Source organism: Podarcis muralis, chromosome 16, assembly GCF_964188315.1.
Source record: "Podarcis muralis chromosome 16, rPodMur119.hap1.1, whole genome shotgun sequence".
NCBI classification, from domain to species: domain Eukaryota; kingdom Metazoa; phylum Chordata; class Lepidosauria; order Squamata; family Lacertidae; genus Podarcis; species Podarcis muralis.
In genome coordinates, this window is record NC_135670.1 from 4,207,195 (window position 1) to 4,226,940 (window position 19,746).

The 19,746-nt window shown below is 49.5% G+C and overlaps 2 protein-coding genes across 9 annotated transcripts in view; both read left to right on the top strand.

Annotated features, from left to right (window-relative positions):
- The window catches only part of PIP5K1A (phosphatidylinositol-4-phosphate 5-kinase type 1 alpha), a 49,012-nt gene extending 42,741 nt beyond the window's left edge, over positions 1 to 6,271 (top strand). For 4 of the 8 annotated variants that reach the window (XR_013391066.1, XM_077920809.1, XM_077920812.1 and 1 more), the window contains 2 exons: positions 2,239 to 2,323; positions 3,441 to 6,271. Coding sequence is in view for 5 of the 8 variants with exons in the window: in XM_077920809.1 (XP_077776935.1) it covers positions 2,239 to 2,323; positions 3,441 to 3,443 (88 nt within the window). In the remaining 3 variants the exon portion in view is untranslated. Of the gene's footprint in view, positions 1 to 465; positions 518 to 2,238; positions 2,324 to 3,440 lie in introns of those variants that run through there. The other 4 variants (XR_013391068.1, XM_028709002.2, XM_028709000.2 and 1 more) reach the window with 2 other exon arrangements.
- Positions 6,272 to 9,333: 3,062 nt separating this feature from the next.
- Positions 9,334 to 18,681, top strand: PSMD4 (proteasome 26S subunit ubiquitin receptor, non-ATPase 4). The gene is made up of 10 exons (XM_028711009.2): positions 9,334 to 9,490; positions 11,174 to 11,314; positions 12,330 to 12,444; positions 13,349 to 13,435; positions 13,569 to 13,637; positions 13,733 to 13,948; positions 14,718 to 14,826; positions 16,264 to 16,395; positions 17,416 to 17,483; positions 18,245 to 18,681. Exons 1-10 carry the CDS (start codon positions 9,465 to 9,467, stop codon positions 18,410 to 18,412), a joined length of 1,131 nt encoding a protein of 376 aa, XP_028566842.1. The 5' UTR covers positions 9,334 to 9,464; the 3' UTR covers positions 18,413 to 18,681.
- Positions 18,682 to 19,746: the final 1,065 nt, after the last annotated feature.

The window sequence follows — 19,746 nt, forward strand, 5'->3', positions numbered from 1 at the left end:
GCCCCTGTGAAGATTGGGCGTGGGGAGAGAGAGAAATTGGAGCTAGGGATTTGTGCCACCTTGTGAAAAGGCCAGTTTGTGTTTTGCACATGCGTGGGTTGAAAGACCCGGGAGTAGGCTTTAAGAAGCCGGCAAAACAATTGTGTTTTAAAGCAGTCTTCTTCCTTAAGAAGCCTTCACTTCACTTTGTCCCTTGCTACACAAATACCCCCCCCTATTCTGCCATCTGCCTTTTCGGCTGTCGCAGCACATAGCGTGTTTTCTCAGCTGAAACAGGCTATAGAAATGCAGCACATTTTAGAGAGGCTGCTGTCACTTGCCTTTTTATTTTTAAAAGAGAGGTTTCCTTAACCCGGAAGATCTTGGGGGAAGGGAAGGAGTTGGGGGGGGGGTCACTGGTGTGTGTTTAATAGAGTACAGCCATCTCAGGAATGATGAAAGGTCTGTCTCTTGATCTCCACATAGGTCACAGGAAAACAGCTTATCTTCAGAGGTAGCTAGTTCAACGTTCTCCCAAGTAGGTGAAAAACTCACCCTGTCAGACAAGGAAGCCATCAATGTGCGGTGTCCCAATAATACCCAGGAATGGGAAGAACCTCTGGCCCTCCAGATGCTTCCAGACTACAACTCCCATCATCATCATCATCATCATCATCCCTGAATGTTGGCCATGCTGGTTGATGGGAGTTGGGAGTTCCAGCAATCTCTGCAGGGCCACAGATGATGGTCATCCCCATCCCTTAAGGCACAGCCCCCCCAGCGTGGAATTGCATGTTGGGCTTATTGCAAGTTGGAAACTGCCATGGGTTTAGTCCCCCCCCCCCTTCTGCGGGGTGTTGAGCTACATTAAGCAAGGTATAATTCCCGCTCAGCCAGTAATTCTGCACTCAAGACTTTTGCACAGTTTTAATTCTCCTGCCTGTAGAAAGCTAGTTCATCAGGGAGAAGGGGAGGTTTCCTGCTTGCAGCCATTCTTATTTTTTATAGCAGAGCCCCAGATCCCATCAAACTGCCACCTGCAGCTGGAAGCGATTGCAGCCAAGACACAGACTTTCTCCCTCTAGTGAGATCAGCTTCTGTCTGCAGCTGAACTCTCTTGGTTCAGGTTGGGGCAAAGAGTTGGTCTGGAGAAGTTAAGTGGATTCAAAAGAAGTGAGATCAGAGAAAGAGCAACAGGAACCTGGGAAGGGCTAAGCAAGCGGCTATACAGAAATAAGACCCCACACCTTTCATCCCTGTGTGCTTCAAGAGTTACTCTTGCTGCCAGCAATAATTGACTTCTCAAACGCCCCCTCCCCACCACCCTCCATGGAAATGATGAATGGAAAGGTCAAACTTTCTCAAGCTTTGGTTTTTACCAGTTGGTTTGGCTGAGATTTTTTTTCTGCGTGTTGTGGATTAAACTACCGTATTTTTCGCCCTATAGGACTCACTTTTCCCCCTCCAAAAATGAAGGGGAAATGTGTGTGCGTCCTATGGGGCGAATGCAGGCTTTCACTGAAGCCTGGAGAGCGAGAGGGGTCGGTGCACACCAACCCCTCTCGCTCTCCAGGCTTCAGGAAGCTACCCGCAAGCCTTGGGAGCCCACAGGAGTTCCCGCCGGGCTCCCCAGGCTTGCGGATAGCAGCCTGCATCCCAAAGCCTGGGGCGTGCTGAGCAGCCTGTTCTAGGGGCTGGGGTCGGGGGAAGCTCGGGCTTCCCCTGCCCCAGCCCCGCTCCGGGGGGGGGGGGAATAATTCCCCCCCCCCCAAAAAAAAACACTAGGTGCGCCCTATGGGCCGGTGCGCCCTATAGGGTGAAAAATATGGTAATCAGCAAGGAGCTGATCTTTCCCCTTCCTGCAGTGGAGACAAAGGAAAGACTCATCAGCCCTGAGACCCCTCTGGGAACCAACGGGAAGCTCCTTGCGTCTTGATGGTCTCCTCCTCTGTGACTCTCACATGCTGCTAAAGAGTTGGTTGGCCTCTTTGAGAACAGGAAGCTGGACAAGATGAACCCCCTTTGGCCTGATACAGCTGTGGGGTTCTTTGGGGGAGAGGCCCTTACTACTGACCAGCTGGCCACTTATGGGGAGGAAAAGGGTTCCTTTGTAGCAAACACCTGCCCATGAAAGCTGGTACCATAAACGAACACCAGTCCTGTTTTTGAGCAGCCTTTGCAGTGTAACCTGGGGAGGCCACACGTCATAATCATAGCGCCCCTTTTTAAAGCATCTTATTTCCCCCTCTCTCCCCTCAGCATTTCTCCAGGACCCTCCGCACCAGGACGTCCCTCTGAGCTGACGGAGCAATTTGAAGACTTGCCAGAGACGGAGATCAGCTTTGTAAGTCGTCTTTTTTTTACAGGAAGGAGGGGTCGCCAGCTTGGTGCCCTCCTGGTAATTGCATTGGACTCTTGGAACTCGCTGTTAGACCTAGCAAAGCACTGGCAAACCTCAGGCGGCCGCATGTCAACTTAGAATCATAGAATCATAGAGTTGGAATAGACCACAAAGGCCATCGAGTCCAACCTCCTGCCAAGCAGGAAACAAGCAGGAGACTTTGCCTATGCTTATTTGTTTAATAAATTGTACACACCACTTCATTGTAAAAAGAAGAATTTTACATTGTAAATGTACATTGTACATTTTACATTGTAAAAAGAAGCAGCTTGCAAAGAGAATAAAACAATAGAATTGCAGTCGTGCCTTGGCTCCTGAATGCCTTGGGAGTTGAACCTTCCGGCTCCTGAACGATCGAAAACCAGAAGTGAGTGTTCTGGTTTTTGAACATTCTTTTGGAAGCCGAACATCTGACGAGGCTTCTGCGGCTTCTGATTGGCTGCAGGAGCTTCCTGCAGCCAATCAGAAGCCGTGCTTTGGAAGCCGAACATTTCAGAAGTCGAATGGACCCCCGGAACGGATTCTGTTCGACTTCAGAGGTATGACTGTATCAGTAAAAACAACTATTAAAATGTTCAAAAGATAAACATCAGCTAAAAACACATTAAAACATACATCCACATTCTGCATCCAAGTCTGGGAAGGCTTGTCTAAACCAAAAAGGGTGCAGAGAAGGTGCTGCTGTCAATACGCTGCTGCTTGCAGCTGCCCTGTTAAGGCAGCTCCCACTTCCAGGGTAACTCAAGAGAAGTTCCAGTTTTAGCCACAGTAGTTAAATAAAACCCCACAAGATCAGAAACGAACTGGATTCAGGATTTGCACCCTCTTCAGGTGTGGTGCCAAGCTCCTGGTTCCCCCTCATCCAGAACTGATACTACTTTCCACTTTGTAAAAAATCCTCATTTCTTCCCAAGGATATTTCAGTTTGCCTCCTTCCAAAAATGGCATATCCTTTTCTCCTGCAATGCATCACTCCACCACAGAAATCTCCTCCTAAGCTGCAGGCACGACCTTCCTGAAACCTGCCTAACTCCCTTTTCTTTCTTTCTTTTTTTTGCAGTGAAATATCATGCGGTGGATTCCTTCTTTAGACATGAGCGGAAGACTTTCCTCCACGCTCTCTGCGTTGTCTGTGGAGCACTGAACCTCCAGCCCTTCCCAGGCTGCTGATACCTAGAACTTTTAACTGATCTGAACAGACAAAACGGGGGGCTCAGCCCCTCACACACACACCTGCAGCAAAGTAGTGTTATCCGCCAACTTTCCTGAAGCCCGCCGGGTCTCTCATGGGGGACCCCGAGTTTCCTCTGGCGCAGGCGGAAGAGCGTTCCCTGAGCCACAGGCGTTTTCCAGGCTGTGTCTCAAGAAGGGACAGGTACCCTTCTAGGTGGTCCCAAATGCCTGAGCAGAGAACGTCTCGATGCTGCGAGGGGCTTCTCTCTGTGCTCCCGATCCTCCCCGGGAGCAGAAGGGCGGGGGGAATCAGGGTGTCTGTTGGTCTTGGAACACTTTGCAAAAGGATGAACGTTGACGTTTTATTTTTAACTTGTATTTAAAATCCCCCCCCCCTTTCAAACTGCCGTATTGGGGTGTTGGTTCTTTAGGTTTTTTTTGTTTTTTAACGTATGTCGTTTTTAGGTCAAGAAACTTCTGATGCACCAAGAACAGCCTTTTCTCCAAGGGAGAAACTATCCTCTTGGTGGGGGCGAAGGGGGGGGTGTCACACATCCATGGACGTCTTGCTCATTTTTAAATCTTGATTTTTATTTTAGCGCAAGCGATAGCACCCCGCCCCCTTTAAACTCTACTGTAAGCACGTCTGCTCAGAAGCAAGGACGGTTTTTAAGCCTTCAGCATTTTACTAGCGGACCAAACTTAATCTGCCCTGGCCTTTGTGAGGGAGGAAGACACCTCCCTTTCTCAGTATTAAGTCCTTTAAGGGACTCCAGACTTATAAACCTCCTTTTTTTAAAAAAGAAAAAGAAAAATTTGAAATGCCCTGGTTTCTGGTTTGTTTCTTTTTAATTATACATATATATACACACATATATATCTGTGCTCAGATCTTAGCACCGAGGCTTTCCAGCTCCTTTTGCTTTATAAAAACAGCCAACTTCCTCCTTTGTACGTAGTGAAAGTTTCCTACAACGTTCCTAGTTGCGATGCCCTTTGACTCTGAAGAAAGCAACTAGGTCTTTAAACTAGGGAGAGAGAGAGAGCGGGAAAGAAGGTAGCATAAAACCTTAGTGAAAGAATCACTAAACTTTCCAAACAGGAGCCCCTTCGGCAGTTTGGAACTTGTGTCATGCCAATAACTTTTGGGTTGGTTTTTTTATATATATATAAAAAAGTAATATTCTACATTTACGGTCAAGTTGAAATCATGACAGCCCTTTCCTCCCTAGAGAATTCCACCAAGAGAATTTATATTTCTCCTAAATGTATTTTTTTTATACCCCCCTTGCTGTCAGTAATCACAGTAAGAAGCTTAGAGGCTTATGAAGACAGGCCGGTTTTATTCTGTTTAAAATGTTGATGTATAGCAGAAGTTCCCTCTGTTCCACTGGAACCTAAACTTGAAGCAAAACGCTTTCTTTTTTTTCTGTAAGGAACAGGGAGTGCCCCACAAGTTCACATACCCCCCCCCCCTTTTCAGTGCCTGCTGTGGGTGTAGCCAATTTTTGACTACCCATGGTTAGCTTTTCACAGGTGGGCTGCACCTTAGGGACAACCAGGTTTAGCCATTATACTCTGCCCAGGCTTGACAAAGTGTACCTTGTTTAACCCTGAATAGGGGAGGAAGGACAAACGGAGCACTCCTGATCTCTTAAATACGGAGAAGATATCAGGAAGTATGACGACATGTCGGGAATAATTGGTTGATTCTATTTTTTAAACAAAAAAAAAGGGGGGACAGGGACAAATCCTATTTTGCATTCATAATGCAGAAAAGTAGTTAAAATTCCTGCAGTTTTTCTAGCCATACAGAACTCCAGGTGACAACACAGCTCTGTGTTTGGAGGAATTACTTCCTTGCCTTACCCTGCCCTCTCCACAATTCTCTTTAAGAGTTCTATTTTAAGTAAATGTCTATATTAGACACCCTTTGACTCTTTGGAAACATCCCCAGAATCGTCTATTTTTGTCCCGCGAGGAGGAAAAGAACACAAGCTTTTTTTGTTGTTTGGTTTTTTTTCTCCATGATGTTAATATTTATGAAGTTGTATTTAAGTGTATTCTTCCACCCCCACCAAACACCCCCCCCCCCAATTTCCATGGGGGGGAAATCAGCTCTTCGAGCTGAAGGCGAGAGGAGTGGGGTTCTTTCTATAGTGTTACGATTTAATGACTTTGCTTTGACTGGGTTTTAAGGAAGCAGCAAGCACAAGTTCTGGCGTTTTTTTAAAAATTGGGGCGGGGGGGGCGGGAAGACAACCCTCGCCTTGGACCCGTTTTAAAAAGCTCCAAGTCAACCTCAAGAAGTGAGTGGGACTGTTTTCTCATTCAGCGCCGGGACTGACTGCCATTACCTCCCGTCACCGGAGGCGGGACAACTGAGGACTAGCCGCTCAGCGCAGCCACATCCATGACTTGTTTCTGGCGCAGAGGGAGAGAGAGAATGAATGAACACACGGTTGGGTCCTGGACCTGCCCAGACATCCTTGTAGCCGCCCATCTCGATGTGCCGTGCCGTGGATTTTTGTCACTTCGCCCCTCGTGACTCTGAGGCATATCATTGCCTGTTCAGATGGATGTTGAAACCCCCTTCCCTTCTCTCTCAGAAAACAACACCACCCCACGCCTGTTTCATCAGCTTCATCTGTCGGACACGATGGGGCGTAACATGCCGTGTGCTACTCGGTCCAATAAAGCCGTCTTTATTTCTTTTAAGAGCGTCCGCCTGTGCTACCGCATTTGTGCATTCCTGTAATTTGGATTTCTTTTATGCCCACATTACGCTTGCCTGCTCCCTGAGGTCGTCTCCTTACTCGCGAGTAGGGCGTCCCCGCCGCTGAAAGGCACCGATAGGGCTCTTATCTTACCTGGGATTGGATTTCTTCCCTTGCTCTGAGGGGCAGAGACCCAGGAGGTTTTCTTGCTGGATAAACCTGGTCTCACAGGTGGCCTTGGAGCCTGAAAGCCAAGCTACCTTGCAAGGTTCTTGTAAAGTGAAAAAGGAGGTGAGGATTGGAGACCTGTGCCTGCAGCTCTGAACTCCATGGAGGAGAAGGAAGAGTGGAATAGGAATTTAGTCCTTTACATTCCCTCCATGTCACTATCCGAATTTTCCACAAGCCACACCGTTCTTGGGCCCTGCTTTGAACCCCTAAGTAGCCTGCATGCTTCGTGAACTCTCTTTATGTCTCTTGCTTGTGGGTAGAGGATAGATTGGGGCGTGGTTCAAAACTAGGTAAAGGTAAAGGGACCCCTGACCATTAGGTCCAGTCGTGGACGACTCTGGGGTTGCGGCGCTCATCGCGCTTTATTGGCCGAGGGAGCTGGCGTACAGCTTCCGGGTCATGTGGCCAGCATGACTAAGCCGCTTCTGGCAAACCAGAGAAGCGCATGGAAATGCCGTTTACCTTCCCGCCGGAGCGGGACCTATTTATCTACTTGCACTTTGACGTGCTTTCGAATTGCTAGGTTGGCAGGAGCAGGGACTGAGCAACGGGAGCTCACCCCGTCATGGGGATTCGAACCGCCGATCAGTCAGCAAGTCTTAGGCTCTGTGGTTTAGACCACAGCACCACCCGCATCCCGGTTCAAAACTAGCCTACTATAAAATTTGCATTAGTGGCTCTGCCCACTTTTGCCTCTGGCCCTCAGGAGGTTACTTAGAAGGCAATGCGGCCCTCGAGCTGAAAGCATCCCCCACCCCTGCTCTAAGACTACATCAGAGGGTTGCTGGGTCCCAATGGCCCCGGAGGCTGTTTTCTCCAACTCATGTCCATCAGCTGATGTCTCTCATGATGTCATTTGATGGGCAGGAGGGCGCCGTTAAATCCCGCCTTTGGGATGTACCCATACTTCCACTTTGGCTAAGTCATGGTGATGTCAGGTGATTGACAGGTCGGTGGCCCTGCCGCCCCAGCCACCAGATCTGGCCCATAAGGAAGATGGATCTGAACCATAGAGCCAAAAAGATTTTCCAACCTTGGCCTGTAAGGGTAGCAGAGGCATTTTTTCTCAACCAAAAAATTGTACTGTTGAAATGAAGGCAGCAAGGCTGTGAGATCATTTTGGTTTCAACACTGGCAGCTACATAAGGCAAGATTCCAGGAACTGGACCTGGGATTTTCTGCTGCTCAACCCCTGATCATTGATGCCTACATTTGCACAGAACAGATACACAAATACATAAATAAATGTTTACATACCCAAGGATTTAATACAAGCACAATACACAAATATGCATATAAGTACCCACCCCCATGTTACAAAATTTGGGAATATTTTTTCAGAGCCTGCGCATAGAAGGAAAAAATGATATTTTGTGTTTTGATGCTGTAAATCTCCCTGTGATCGGTGGAAAGGCGGTGTACAAATTATTTTATTGCGTTTATGTATCCCACCATTTTTATCCAAGTTGCTCAGAATGGCCCACACGGTTCCTTCCCCCCCTCATTTAATCCCTGCAACAGCCCTGCGAAGTAGGTTAGCCTGGGAGGCGGTGAACACTGCCCCCCCCCCCGTCACCCCCAGTGAGCGCTTAAGAGTGGGAGGATTTGAACCCGGGTCTCCCCAGGTCCTAGCCTGATGCTCTAACCTAGGGATGGATCTATTATGAAACGAATTGAACTTTGGGGCCCCTAACCTCACAGGGGCTCCAGAAGTAAGTTTAGTCCACGTTGCTTACAGTTTTTTAGGCTAGTAGACCCTGTTTCAGTCGCATGGTGCATAACTAATTTTTTGTGGTATATGTTTCAATCCCAAAGACGAAGTCAGTAGCACAGATGTTGTAATGGTGGAGTGCTGTACTAAATTGGCTGCTCTGCTGTGGCTAATGGATTTACCCCCCACTTTTTTTTAACAGAGGTCAAGACCCTTGATGATGATTATGATAATATAAGAATAATTTTATTTATACTGCTCCCATCTGACTGGGATTCCCCAGCCACTAGAGGAATTAACAATAAGTACTTAACTGTTCAGCCTGCGGGAAGTGAAGTTATAGGGAACCAGGCAGAACAGGGCCTTCTCGGTTGTGGCACCCGCCCTGTGGAACACCCTTCAGAGATCGTGGAAATAAAGAACTTAACATTTTAGAAGACAGCTCTGAATGCAGCTCTGTATAGGGAAGCTTTTAATGCTTGTTTTTATTATGTTTTTAGATGATGATGATGATGATAATAATAATAATAATAATAAAAATTATTTATACCCTGCCCTCCCCAGCCCAGGCTCAGGGCGGCTAACACCAGGTATAAAAACGATTGAAATACAACTTAAAAACAAGATTAAAATACAACATTAAAATGCAGCCTCATTTCAGTAGAAACTCAGTAGATATGTTGTTGTTTGCCCAGAGTGACTGGGGCAATCCAGCCAGATGGGAGGGGTATTATTATTAACAACAACAATTTGGATACCAAAAATGTAAACTCGTGAGCAACCCCATTGATGGAGGTAACACTGGTTACCCAGACCTCCTTGCTGGTTGCAAAGAGGCCTCCATGACAGATCAAGCTCCAGCCCCCCCCCCCCCCCCCCCGCAAACGTAGATCCACCGCTGCTCTAATCACTAGGCCGCCCTGTTTGATTTTCATTGATTTAAACAGGCAGGCACAGGTGCGACTGCGCCTGCGCATCTTCCTCCTCCCGAGGACCAAGCGGGGCGGAGCCACGGACCGCCTGCCTCGCTCTCCACCAGCAGGACTACATTTCCCGCCGGTCTCCGCGCGGGGACCTGCCAAGGAGGGCGCCGCTGATTGGTCCTCGCCACGGGCCGCCAATAGGAAGCGAGTTGAGAGAGGCCGACAGAGTGAGGCAGAGGAAGAGGGGAAGGAAGAGGCCTCCGAGGCTGCCGCTTGTCTTTCTCCTTCTCCTTCTTCTCTTACTGGGCCCGGACTGGGAAGGGGCCGCGATGGTGCTGGAAAGCACGATGGTCTGGTGAGGAAGAGGAGGGCGCGCGGGGGGGGGGGCAGGGCTGGCGCGGGGGGGGGGAGGGGCAGAGGCCGGTTTCCCTGAGTCACGGTGGGGCCTGAGGTAAATTTTTGGGGGGAGGGGGAGAGAGACAGTTGGGGGTGACGTGAGGCGGGGGGGGGACACCCTATGTGGGGCGAGAATTATAGGGGGGATTTTTTTGGGGGGAGGGAAGGGGGTCTTTAGTTGGGGGAATTAAATGGGAGGGAGAATCGAGGGGGGTCTCCTTGAGGGACTTTGGGGGAGGGGGTCTGGTAAGGGGGGGGGAGGAGGTGCGTTTGACGTCGGGGGGGGGGAGGCCAAAGGGGAGAATGGGTGTGTTATTTGGGGGGGAGCATCTCCTTCATGGCTTGGGGGGAGTTCTGGGATTCCATGGGGAGAAGAGAATGGAAAGGGGGGGACTCAGGAGGGGGGTGGGAGGTGCATTTGAAGGGGGAGAATTGGGGTGAGTTGGAGGGTGGGAAATGAAGGGTGTCTCCTGGGAAGGGGGTGCATTTGACATGGGGGGCGGCATCCCCTTAGTGGCTTGGGGGAGAAATTTATGAGGGTGGGGAATCGGGGGGGGGCTGTTTAGGAAGGGGTGGGGTGCATTTGAATTGAGGGGAATTGGGGGGAGGGAGAATTGGGGGGGTTGGAAGAGTGTCTCTGTTCTGCCCCCCAGACACTGCCATCGTTCTGCCCGGACACTGAGGTCCAGCTCCGAGGGCCTTCTGGCAGTTCCCTCTCTGCGAGAAGCCAAGTTACAGGGAACCAGGCAGAGGGACTTCTTGGTGGTGGCGCCCTCCCTGTGGAACACCCTCCCACCAGATGTCAAAGAGATAAACAACTACCAGACTTTTAAAAGACATCTGAAGGCAGCCCTGTTTAGGGAAGCTTTTAATGTTTGACGGACTTTTGTATTTTAATATTTTGTTGGAAGCCTCCCAGAGTGGCTGCGGAAGCCCAGCCAGATGGGTGGGGTATAAATAAATTATTATTATTATTATTATTTATTTATTATCTGTGGAGGGACGCGGGTGGCGCTGTGGGTTAAACCACAGAGCCTAGGACTTGCCGATCAGAAGGTCGGTGGTTAGAATCCCCATGACGGGGTGAGCTCCCGTTGCTCGGTCCCTGCTCCTGCCAACCTAGCAGTTTGAAAGCACGTCAAAGTGCAAGTAGATAAACAGGTGCCGCTCCGGCAGGAAGGTAAACGGCGTTTCCGTGCGCTGCTCTGGTTCGCCAGCAGCGGCTTAGTCATGCTGACCCGGAAGCTGTACGCCGGCTCCCTCGGCCAATAAAGCGAGATGAGCGCCGCAACCCCAGAGTCGGCCACGACTGGACCTAATCGTCAGGGGTCCCTTTACCTTATTATCTGTGTGGGGGGGGGGGAGTTGAATGGAAGGCACTAAGTTGGGGAAACATCCCCTTGATGGGAGTCTCTGGGAGTGAAGTAGGATTGAGTGGAGCCTGCAGAAGAGTGTTGAACATGGGGACAGGTCTATGTGAGTCATGCCCCTTAATTTTCATACCCAAGACAACTCTTTCTGCTTTTGTTTCGTGTTTGTTGTCATAATGTTCCGTAGAATTTTTGATAGAAAAGATCTAGTGATACTATATTTTAAAATTTTCAATTTGTTGCTCATTCGGATCTCCCTTTGCCTGGTGCAGCGTCGACAACAGCGAGTACATGAGGAACGGGGACTTCTTACCGACCCGTCTCCAGGCCCAGCAAGATGCAGTCAACATCGTCTGCCATTCGAAGACCCGCAGTAACCCTGAGAACAACGTGGGCCTCATCACTTTAGCCAAGTAGGTTTCGCTCACCCCATTGAAAATCGGAAGAGAGGAAGAGATCAGCAGCTTCCCATTGGGTCATCTGTGTGACCAATGGGAGAACAAGATGCTGGAGTATTTATGCCCCCTCTCTTCTTTCTGAAGGAGCCTAGGGCACCAAACGTAGTCAAAATGAAACTTTTTTTTCTTTTTTGAAGCTTTCTAAATTCAGTTACGGTTGAAAAATATTCTCGTATCCTGTGATGTCAGAGTTGCTAGGGACAATGCCTTTCAGCCACCAAATGCCTGGGTGAACAGGAACGTTTTCAGATTCCTCTTGAAAGTCAGTAATGAGGGGTAGAAAACACACTCCACCATGGCATTCTGCAAATGGCAACCCACCACCAAATAGGCCCTGTCACCAGAGGTCAGTGCCACCAGGCAGTCCCCAATGGCAACAGCACCAAGGAGGCCTCCCCTTCTGCCTTTAGGGTCTCAGTTGGTTAACAGTGAACCATTGGCCTAAACAGCTACTATGTTGTTTAGTTGTTTAGTCGTGTCCGACTCTTCGTGACCCCATGGACCAGAGCATGCCAGGCCCTCCTGTCTTCCACTTCCTCCTGCAGTTTGGTCAAACTCATGTTTGTAGCTTCGAGAACACTGTCCCACCATCTCGTCCTCTGTTGCCCCCTTCTCCTGGTGCCCTCCATCTTTCCCAACATCAGGGTCTTTTCCAGGGAGTCGTCTCTTCTCCTGAGGTAGCCAAAGTCTTGGAGCCTCAGCTTCAGGATCTGTCCTTCAAGTGAGCACTCAGGGTTGATTTCCTTCAGAATGGATGGGTCTGATCTTCTTGCAGTCCATGGGACTCTCAAGAGTCTCCTCCAGCACCAGAGTTCAAAAACAGCTATAGGGCTCTTCTAATGTTCTTTTGTTTAGCATGTTAGGCCAGATCATGATCCGCTATAGGTCATTGTACCCCCACCTCTCTGCCTCTCTCCTTTTCTGACACCCTAATCCTCAACCTGCCCATGTGTGTATTTGCCTGTTTCAGTAACTGTGAGGTGTTGACCACCCTGACCCCCGATACAGGCCGCATCCTGTCTAAGCTGCACTCGGTCCAGCCCAAAGGGAAGATCACCTTCTGCACAGGGATCCGAGTTGCTCATGTAAGTTGCAACTTCTCTCCTTTCCCCCCAATGGCAGCCGCCAATTGAGATATTAAACTAAAGATGAACATCCTTTCTTGGGCAGTGGAGAGGCAAGGAATCTGAAACAGCCCCATGCTAAGTTGGGCAAGTGAGGAGGGGTCTGTCCTGAGAGTGGGGTCAGTGCTTGCAGGAGAACAGAGGGTGAAGAGCCCTCAGGCTGCCAGACCTCTCCATTTGGCCTGTGGAGCTGTGTTGACCAAGCCTCAGTTGTTTGCCTTACACCTGAAGTCATACACAACAGGGAAAGACACCTTGACAGCGAAGTTGCCTTACATTGAGTCAGACCATTGGTCCGACAGATAGATAGATAGATAGATAGATAGATAGATAGATAGATAGATAGATAGTTTATTACGGTCGGAGACCAGCCTATAAAACACAACTGAGGGTACAATCCCAGAAAGAAAACAAACAGTTAAAACAATGTACAACAATAAATTTTAAATTTATAAATGTGATAAGCATATAGACACTTAAAACTTTAAGATATGCTCAGTATCGACTACACCGATTGGCAGTGACTCTCCGAGGTTTCAGGCAGGGAGTCCTTCCTGGACATCCCACGGATTAAACCTGGGGTTTTCTGTATGCAAAGCTCTGATCAAGGAGCTGCAGCCCTTCCCTTAAAAACAAAGCAAGATTCCAGTCCTCATGGTTCTGAACATACGGATGATTTAAATCGGAAGTTACCTTCTAATGAGTCAGATCATAGGCCTATCCAGATAAATATTGTCTATCCGCTGACTGGCAGTGGTCTGGGAGAAGGGAAATAAAGGGTTCATTCAAACCCAGGGATGGGTGGAGACAGGCTGGGCAGAGGGGCCTCTCCTCTCTCCATGTAACACGGCTGCTTCTGTTCCAGCTGGCTTTGAAACATCGCCAGGGCAAGAACCACAAGATGCGGATCATTGCCTTTGTGGGGAGCCCTGTAGAGGATAATGAGAAAGACGTGAGTGTGTACCTGGAACTGTGGGGGGGAGGAACTCTCCCATTTTCAAAGCACCTGGTTTTCTGGGAAGCCTCTCCCATTCGTGGTGCTCCCACCTTGCTCTGCGCCCCTAATGGATCTCCTCTCCTCGCAGCTCGTGAAACTGGCCAAGCGGCTGAAGAAGGAGAAAGTGAACGTGGATATCATCAACTTTGGAGAAGAGGTGAGAGGCGCTCTCTGAGCCCATGGCTCGTTGTTGTTGCATTAAGTTGCCTGCAACTCCTGGTTCGGCCCCTGACCTCTCCTTCCCACCCGCAGGAAGCCAACACCGACAAGCTGACGGCCTTCATCAACACCTTGAATGGCAAAGACGGGACGGGCTCTCACCTGGTGACGGTGCCCCCCGGTCCAAGCCTGGCTGATGCTCTCATCAGCTCCCCGATCCTCGCTGGAGAGGGAGGAGCAATGCTGGGCCTGGGGGCAAGTGACTTTGAGTTTGGCGTGGACCCCAGTGCCGACCCAGAACTGGCTCTGGTAAGCGCCACAAATAATAACATTTATTTATTTATTTATACCCCGCCCATCTTCCCCAGCCATTCTGGGCAACTTCCAACAAAATATTAAAATACAATAGTCCGTCAAACATTAAAAGCTTCCCTAAACAGGGCTGCCTTCAAATGTCTTCTAAAAGTCTGGTAGCTGTTGTTCTCTTTGACATCTGATGGGAGGGTGTTCCACAGGGCGGGTGCCACCACCGAGAAGGCCCTCTGCCTGGTTCCCTGTAACTTGGCTTCTCGCAGCGAGAGAACTGCCAGAAGGCCCTCGGCACTGGACCTCAGTGTCCGGGCGGAACGATGGGAATGTGTTTCTATTACTTATTTCCATAAAATTTAAACGTCACCTGATTGTAAAGTACTTTGAGATTGTTTTTCTTCAATGAAATTATCAGGAAAAACAGGGCGGGGGAACCAACTCTTTAAAACATTCAGAAAATATCAACAGCAGTAAGCAAGAAACAGATTAAAACACACACCAACATTATACCTGTCTGGACGTTGGCTTGTCTAAACACATTTCTCCACCCACCTACCCCATAAGAAGTTTGGGAACTGTAGCTTGTCCCTCACAGAGCTACAGTTCCCAGCACCCTTTAGAAACTGCGGTTCTCAGGATACTTTTTGGGGGTGGTGCTTTGATGTGGGTGTTAGCCGCTCTGTGTTACGTTTGGGATACGCTCCTTGGCTTAGCAGCCCCTGTGTCTCATTTGGCCGCCTTGGTTTGTCTGTTTTGTTTTCCCTCCCAGGCGCTCCGGGTGTCCATGGAGGAGCAACGGCAGAGGCAGGAAGAGGAAGCTCGCAGGGCTGCGGCAGCATCTGCCGCAGAAGCCGGGATCCCAACCTCCGGCGGAGATGGTAAGAGAAAGGGTTTGAGCCAGGGCAGGGGTCTGCAACCCGCGGCTCCGGAGCCGCATGTGGCTCTTTTACACCTTCGCCGCGGCTCCGGGGCGGATACTAGCGAGGGGAGGAGGCGCATTGTGCGCCCCGACACTCCCCACTGTGGCAGGCGCTATACTGGCTGTGACGTCGCATGGGGCAGTGCGTGCATTAGTCACGCACCGTCCCCACGTCACCTTCCCGCCCGCCCGCCCGCTACATTGTAAGGGGCATGTACGCTGGTCACTGTTTTGAAGGGGAGTGAAGAACACACACACACACAAAAAGGTAACTTGTTAATTTAACGTTTATTTCTATGAGGAGGAGTAATTCTGAGGGGTCAAACAAAGAAATAATAAAAAAGTGACAAAAAAGTTATTTTTATAATGACGAGTTTTGTGGCTCCCAGTTTTTTTTTTTCTTCGGAAACGGGTCCAAGTGGCTCTTTTTGTCTTAAAGGTTGCAGACCCCTGAGCCAGGGGAATTGGGAGGCGAAGTGACCTGACTTTCCTTTCCTCCCAGTCAAGTCAAATAACTCTGAACCACCTCGGAGGCCGTGTGCAGAAAGACAGGCTGTAAATGACCAGCTTTGGGGAACCCCTGCCCCATATTCAGGCTACGGTCCCTTATGGGGCTGATGTTTAGATATGTGGCTAGGCTGAGTTTCTACGTTGTTAAGAAGGGGGAAGCCAGAGCGTGGATTTTTCAGTCAGCTTGGAATCAAGTCCCTTCCAGGTTCATCATGTGCCAGAGGGTTGGAAAAGAATCCGAGTTTTTCACTTAGGCAAGATGGAGGCTGTGCAGACCAGGGCAACCAAGATGATCAGCAGTCTGGGTAGCAAGCCTGATGAGGAGCAGTTGAGAGAGTTGGGTATGTGTAGCCTGGAAAAGAGGAAACAGAGAGGAGATGGGGTAAAGGTAAAGGTACCCCTGCCCGTACGGGCCAGTCTTGACAGACTCTAGGGTTGTGCGCCCATCTCACTCAAGAGGCCGGGGGCCAGCGCTGTCCGGAGACACTTCCGGGTCACGTGGCCAGCGTGACAAGCTGCATCTGGCGAGCCAACGCAGCACACGGAACGCCGTTTACCTTCCCGCTAGTAAGCGGTCCCTATTTATCTACTTGCACTCGGAGGTGCTTTCGAACTGCTAGGTTGGCAGGAGCAGGGACCGAGCAGCGGGAGCGCACCCCGCCGCGGGGATTCGAACCGCCGACCTTTCGATCGGCAAGCCCTAGGCGCTGAGGCTTTTACCCACAGCGCCACCCGCGTCCCATCTTCAAATATTTGAAGATCTGTCCCATGGAAGAGGGAGCAAGCTTGTTTCCTCCCGCTCCAGAGGGTAAGATCTCTTGCAATACGATCTGGCACCGAATCGCCTTCCCTCAAACGTGGGTCCTCGTGTTTCCTTGTGCTCTAGATTCAGACGACGCCCTGCTCAAGATGACCATAGGCCAACAGGAATTCGGCCGAGCTGGCCTGCCCGACCTCAGCACCATGACCGAAGAAGAACAGATTGCCTACGCCATGCAGATGTCTCTCCAAGGAGCCGGTGAGTTGCAGGCGAGAAGCACCCAGCGTAGCCCCCGCCTTCGGATCAGGAACACCACCTTTGCCAGTGAGGCAGGGCAACTGCTGAGAAGGCCTCTGGGGGCGGCTTGAGCACTTGCCCTTTGTATAGTCAGGATTATTCTCCTCCTCCTCCAAAACACTAGAACAGTATCTCTCAGTTGTGCCCAGAAGAGAAGTATCGGCCGCAGAGGACTGTGCCGGTTCCAACTCTGCATGAATTAAGTCTTCCAGCCTCATCTCCTTTTAGGGTTGTGCTCAAACAGTAGCTCATGCAGGAACATGGGAGGCAGGTCGCAGCAGCATCCCAGGAGGAGGGGAACAATTTCTCTTGCAGACAGTAAAAAATAAAGGGTGAAGGCTGCACCCCATTTTAATTCAGGTAAAAATAATAATAATTTATTATTTATACCCCGCCCATCTGGCTGGGCTTCCCCAGCCACTCTGGGCGGCGTCCAACAAAATATTAAAATACAGCAATCCATCAAATTTTGAAAGCTTCCCTAAAAACATGGCTTGGTTACGAAGTTTGGGGGAACAGTTTGAAGTGTTGAGAAGGGAATGCAGTGTGGCCAGTGTTCAGACACGATAGGATCATTAGGAGGGCCAGAAGTTCCCCACCCCGAAATAATAGAGATAAAAATGGATGGTGCGTTTTTGGGGTGGACTGCAAGGAGACTGAATCTCTTGCCTCCCTTTACGCCGGGCATGTCCAAAGTCCAGCCCCCGTGGCAGTTTATTTACTGGGGTAAAATCTGGGGGGAAAGCTCAACAGCTTCAATCTTAAAAAAATTCTCAACAACTTTAATCTGAAAAAAGGGTCAAAAACATGTTCACTTCATCAAATCTGGCCCTCTTTGAAAAAAGTTTGGACACCCCTGCTTTAAGCGGAGGCTCAGTGATTGGCTCTTCGTTAATCTGGTTGGCGTTTGAAACCCACCTATGGGCTTTGGTTGTAGCAGAGAAGAGGTCGCTAAGCTGTGCATGTTTTCTCCCCTCTCAGAGTTTGGACAAGGTGAGTCGGCCGAGGTGGATATCAGCACTGATATGGACACGTCAGAACCGACAAAGGTCAGTGGCCACAGATCCTCCCTCTGCCCCCTCTATCCACTTGCTCAGAGCAGCCTCTCCCAAACCAGCGCCCTCTAGATCTGAACTACAACTCCCACCCACACCCCAGCCAGCACTGAGTTGTTGTCTAGAAGGGCACCCCGTTGGTGGAGGTTGGGGCTCTCCTGCCAACAGAGTTCTCCGCCATCTTTTCTGCTATAAGCTATATCCAAAGTACCACTAAATCTCTTGCAAGGGCTGTTTCAACCCACCTTGACACCTACTGGTGGAGGGCAGGTCAGAAAGGTGGCAGTGCCTCTAATGCTTATTTTTATCTGTTTCTTCCCCCCCCCCCAAAAAAAACCTTTTTATTAAATTTTCCACAATTATAACAAATACCACAGAGAGAAAAGAAAAAAAACACACACAAGAGAAAACACATTACTAAAAAAGAAAAATGAAAAAGAAATCTTAAACACATATCCCTTGAAAACCCAATCTCTCTTACGTTAATTGACTTCCTCAGATCCCTCCCTTCTGAATTTCATTGTATCTGCATGTAACAGCATGTGTCATTCTTAATCTAAAATTATTTCCAGCAATTAACTATCTTATTCTCTTTTCTTACTGCTCTAAATCCAACTTGCAATTAAATCCTGTTTTAATCCTAGGCCTGTTTGGTGCTTTCAAGTGGCTTCTAATTATTTATATTACAATATTCATGCAAATAATCCTTAAATTCCTTCCAATCTGATTATTATCTGTTTCACGGACGTTTCCAGGAAGAGGACGACTACGATGTGATGCAAGACCCCGAGTTCCTGCAGAGCGTCCTGGAGAACCTGCCGGGAGTCGACCCCAACAACGAGGCCATTCGCAACGCCATGGGCTCCCTCGCCTCGCAGGCCTCTAAGGAGAACAAAGACAAGAAAGAGGAGGAGAAGAAATGATGTGGGGAGGAGGGGCAGGCCACGGGCCCTCAGTGGCGCCCCAACTCTCCTCGGCCCTGTTACGCAGTCAAGAGCATCGCCGGCTCTGCATGCTCCAGTTCACCTAGCCTTCTAGCCATCAGTGTCCGTAATCTTCCCTCCGGGCTAGTTGGGGAGAGGCGGGGAGAGTCACCAGGTTATTATGGGTCAGGGTGGGTGGCGGTGGGTGGGTAGAACTTCTCTTCTTTTTTGGGTTGCGGTTTAGGGGGTAATAAAAACCTTAAATTTTCTTTGCGGCGTTGTGTTTTTCCACCGCCCGCTTCCATTAAGCTGTGGTTTGTGCATGTCAGAACCCAAGCGGCCGATCTCCTAACCTCCCTTTCCTTTCCGACAAAACGGCGCCGTCCCCCTCCCTGCGTGCAGGCACCTTCGTTTCCCTGCCGCGAAATCAACGCGAAGAAGTTGAGAGACGCATTTGCGATCACACTACGGCCACCAGGAAACTTCCAGCTGCCAGCGGGACAGAGAACGCGAGGTTCTGGTTGCAACAGACGCAAGGCTTTAGTGCCCATGACGAAAAGGGGAAACTAGGAAACAGGTGGGCTTATTATGGGTTGGAACACCCTTTCCCCAAAGCTGCGACCCGTCAGGTGTTCGAAGGACCTCCTTTTGCGCATCCTGAATCGTCTGCCTTTTGACTCAGTTTGACAGCTAGCACTGAGAGAGAGAAAAGCTTCTCTTCACTTTTGCCACACTTTGAACCTCTGTTGCGTCTCCTCTGCCCTGCCCTTTCTTTAAAAGGCCGCAAACTTTCCTCATGGGGGGGGGTCACTCCACTCCCCTAGATCATTCCAGTGGCCCCTTTCTGGACCTTTAAGATCTCTACAGTATCGTTTTTGAGGCGAGGTGATTCGAACGACAGGCAGCATCCCAAGTGTATTCTGTCTGATAGATTTTATCTAAAGATGTGATCGAGTTGCGGAGTTTTTCCAGGGGCTTGCAGTTTTTGTATGTATTTATTTGCACCCCTCTCTTCAGCCAAAGAGACTTCCAGACTGTCTTACGTACATGGAGAATAAGTCAGTCCCTACCTGAAGGCTTACAATTCTAAACCATTCAACTACGAACCTCGTTACAAACAAACGGCCATCAGTTTGGATGGATTTGGATTACATGACTTGATGGGAGCTGAGGCCTCTTAGTCCTTATGGCTGAATGTCTACCATAGCCATGAATGGATTCATAAATTCCTTCCCAACAAATACTTCCCAGCAGCCAGTATCAAAATTATATCATGCGGTCTGAAAAATTGAATTTTGCCGTCTGGTGCTGAGTCACACTCCAAGGAAAATCCC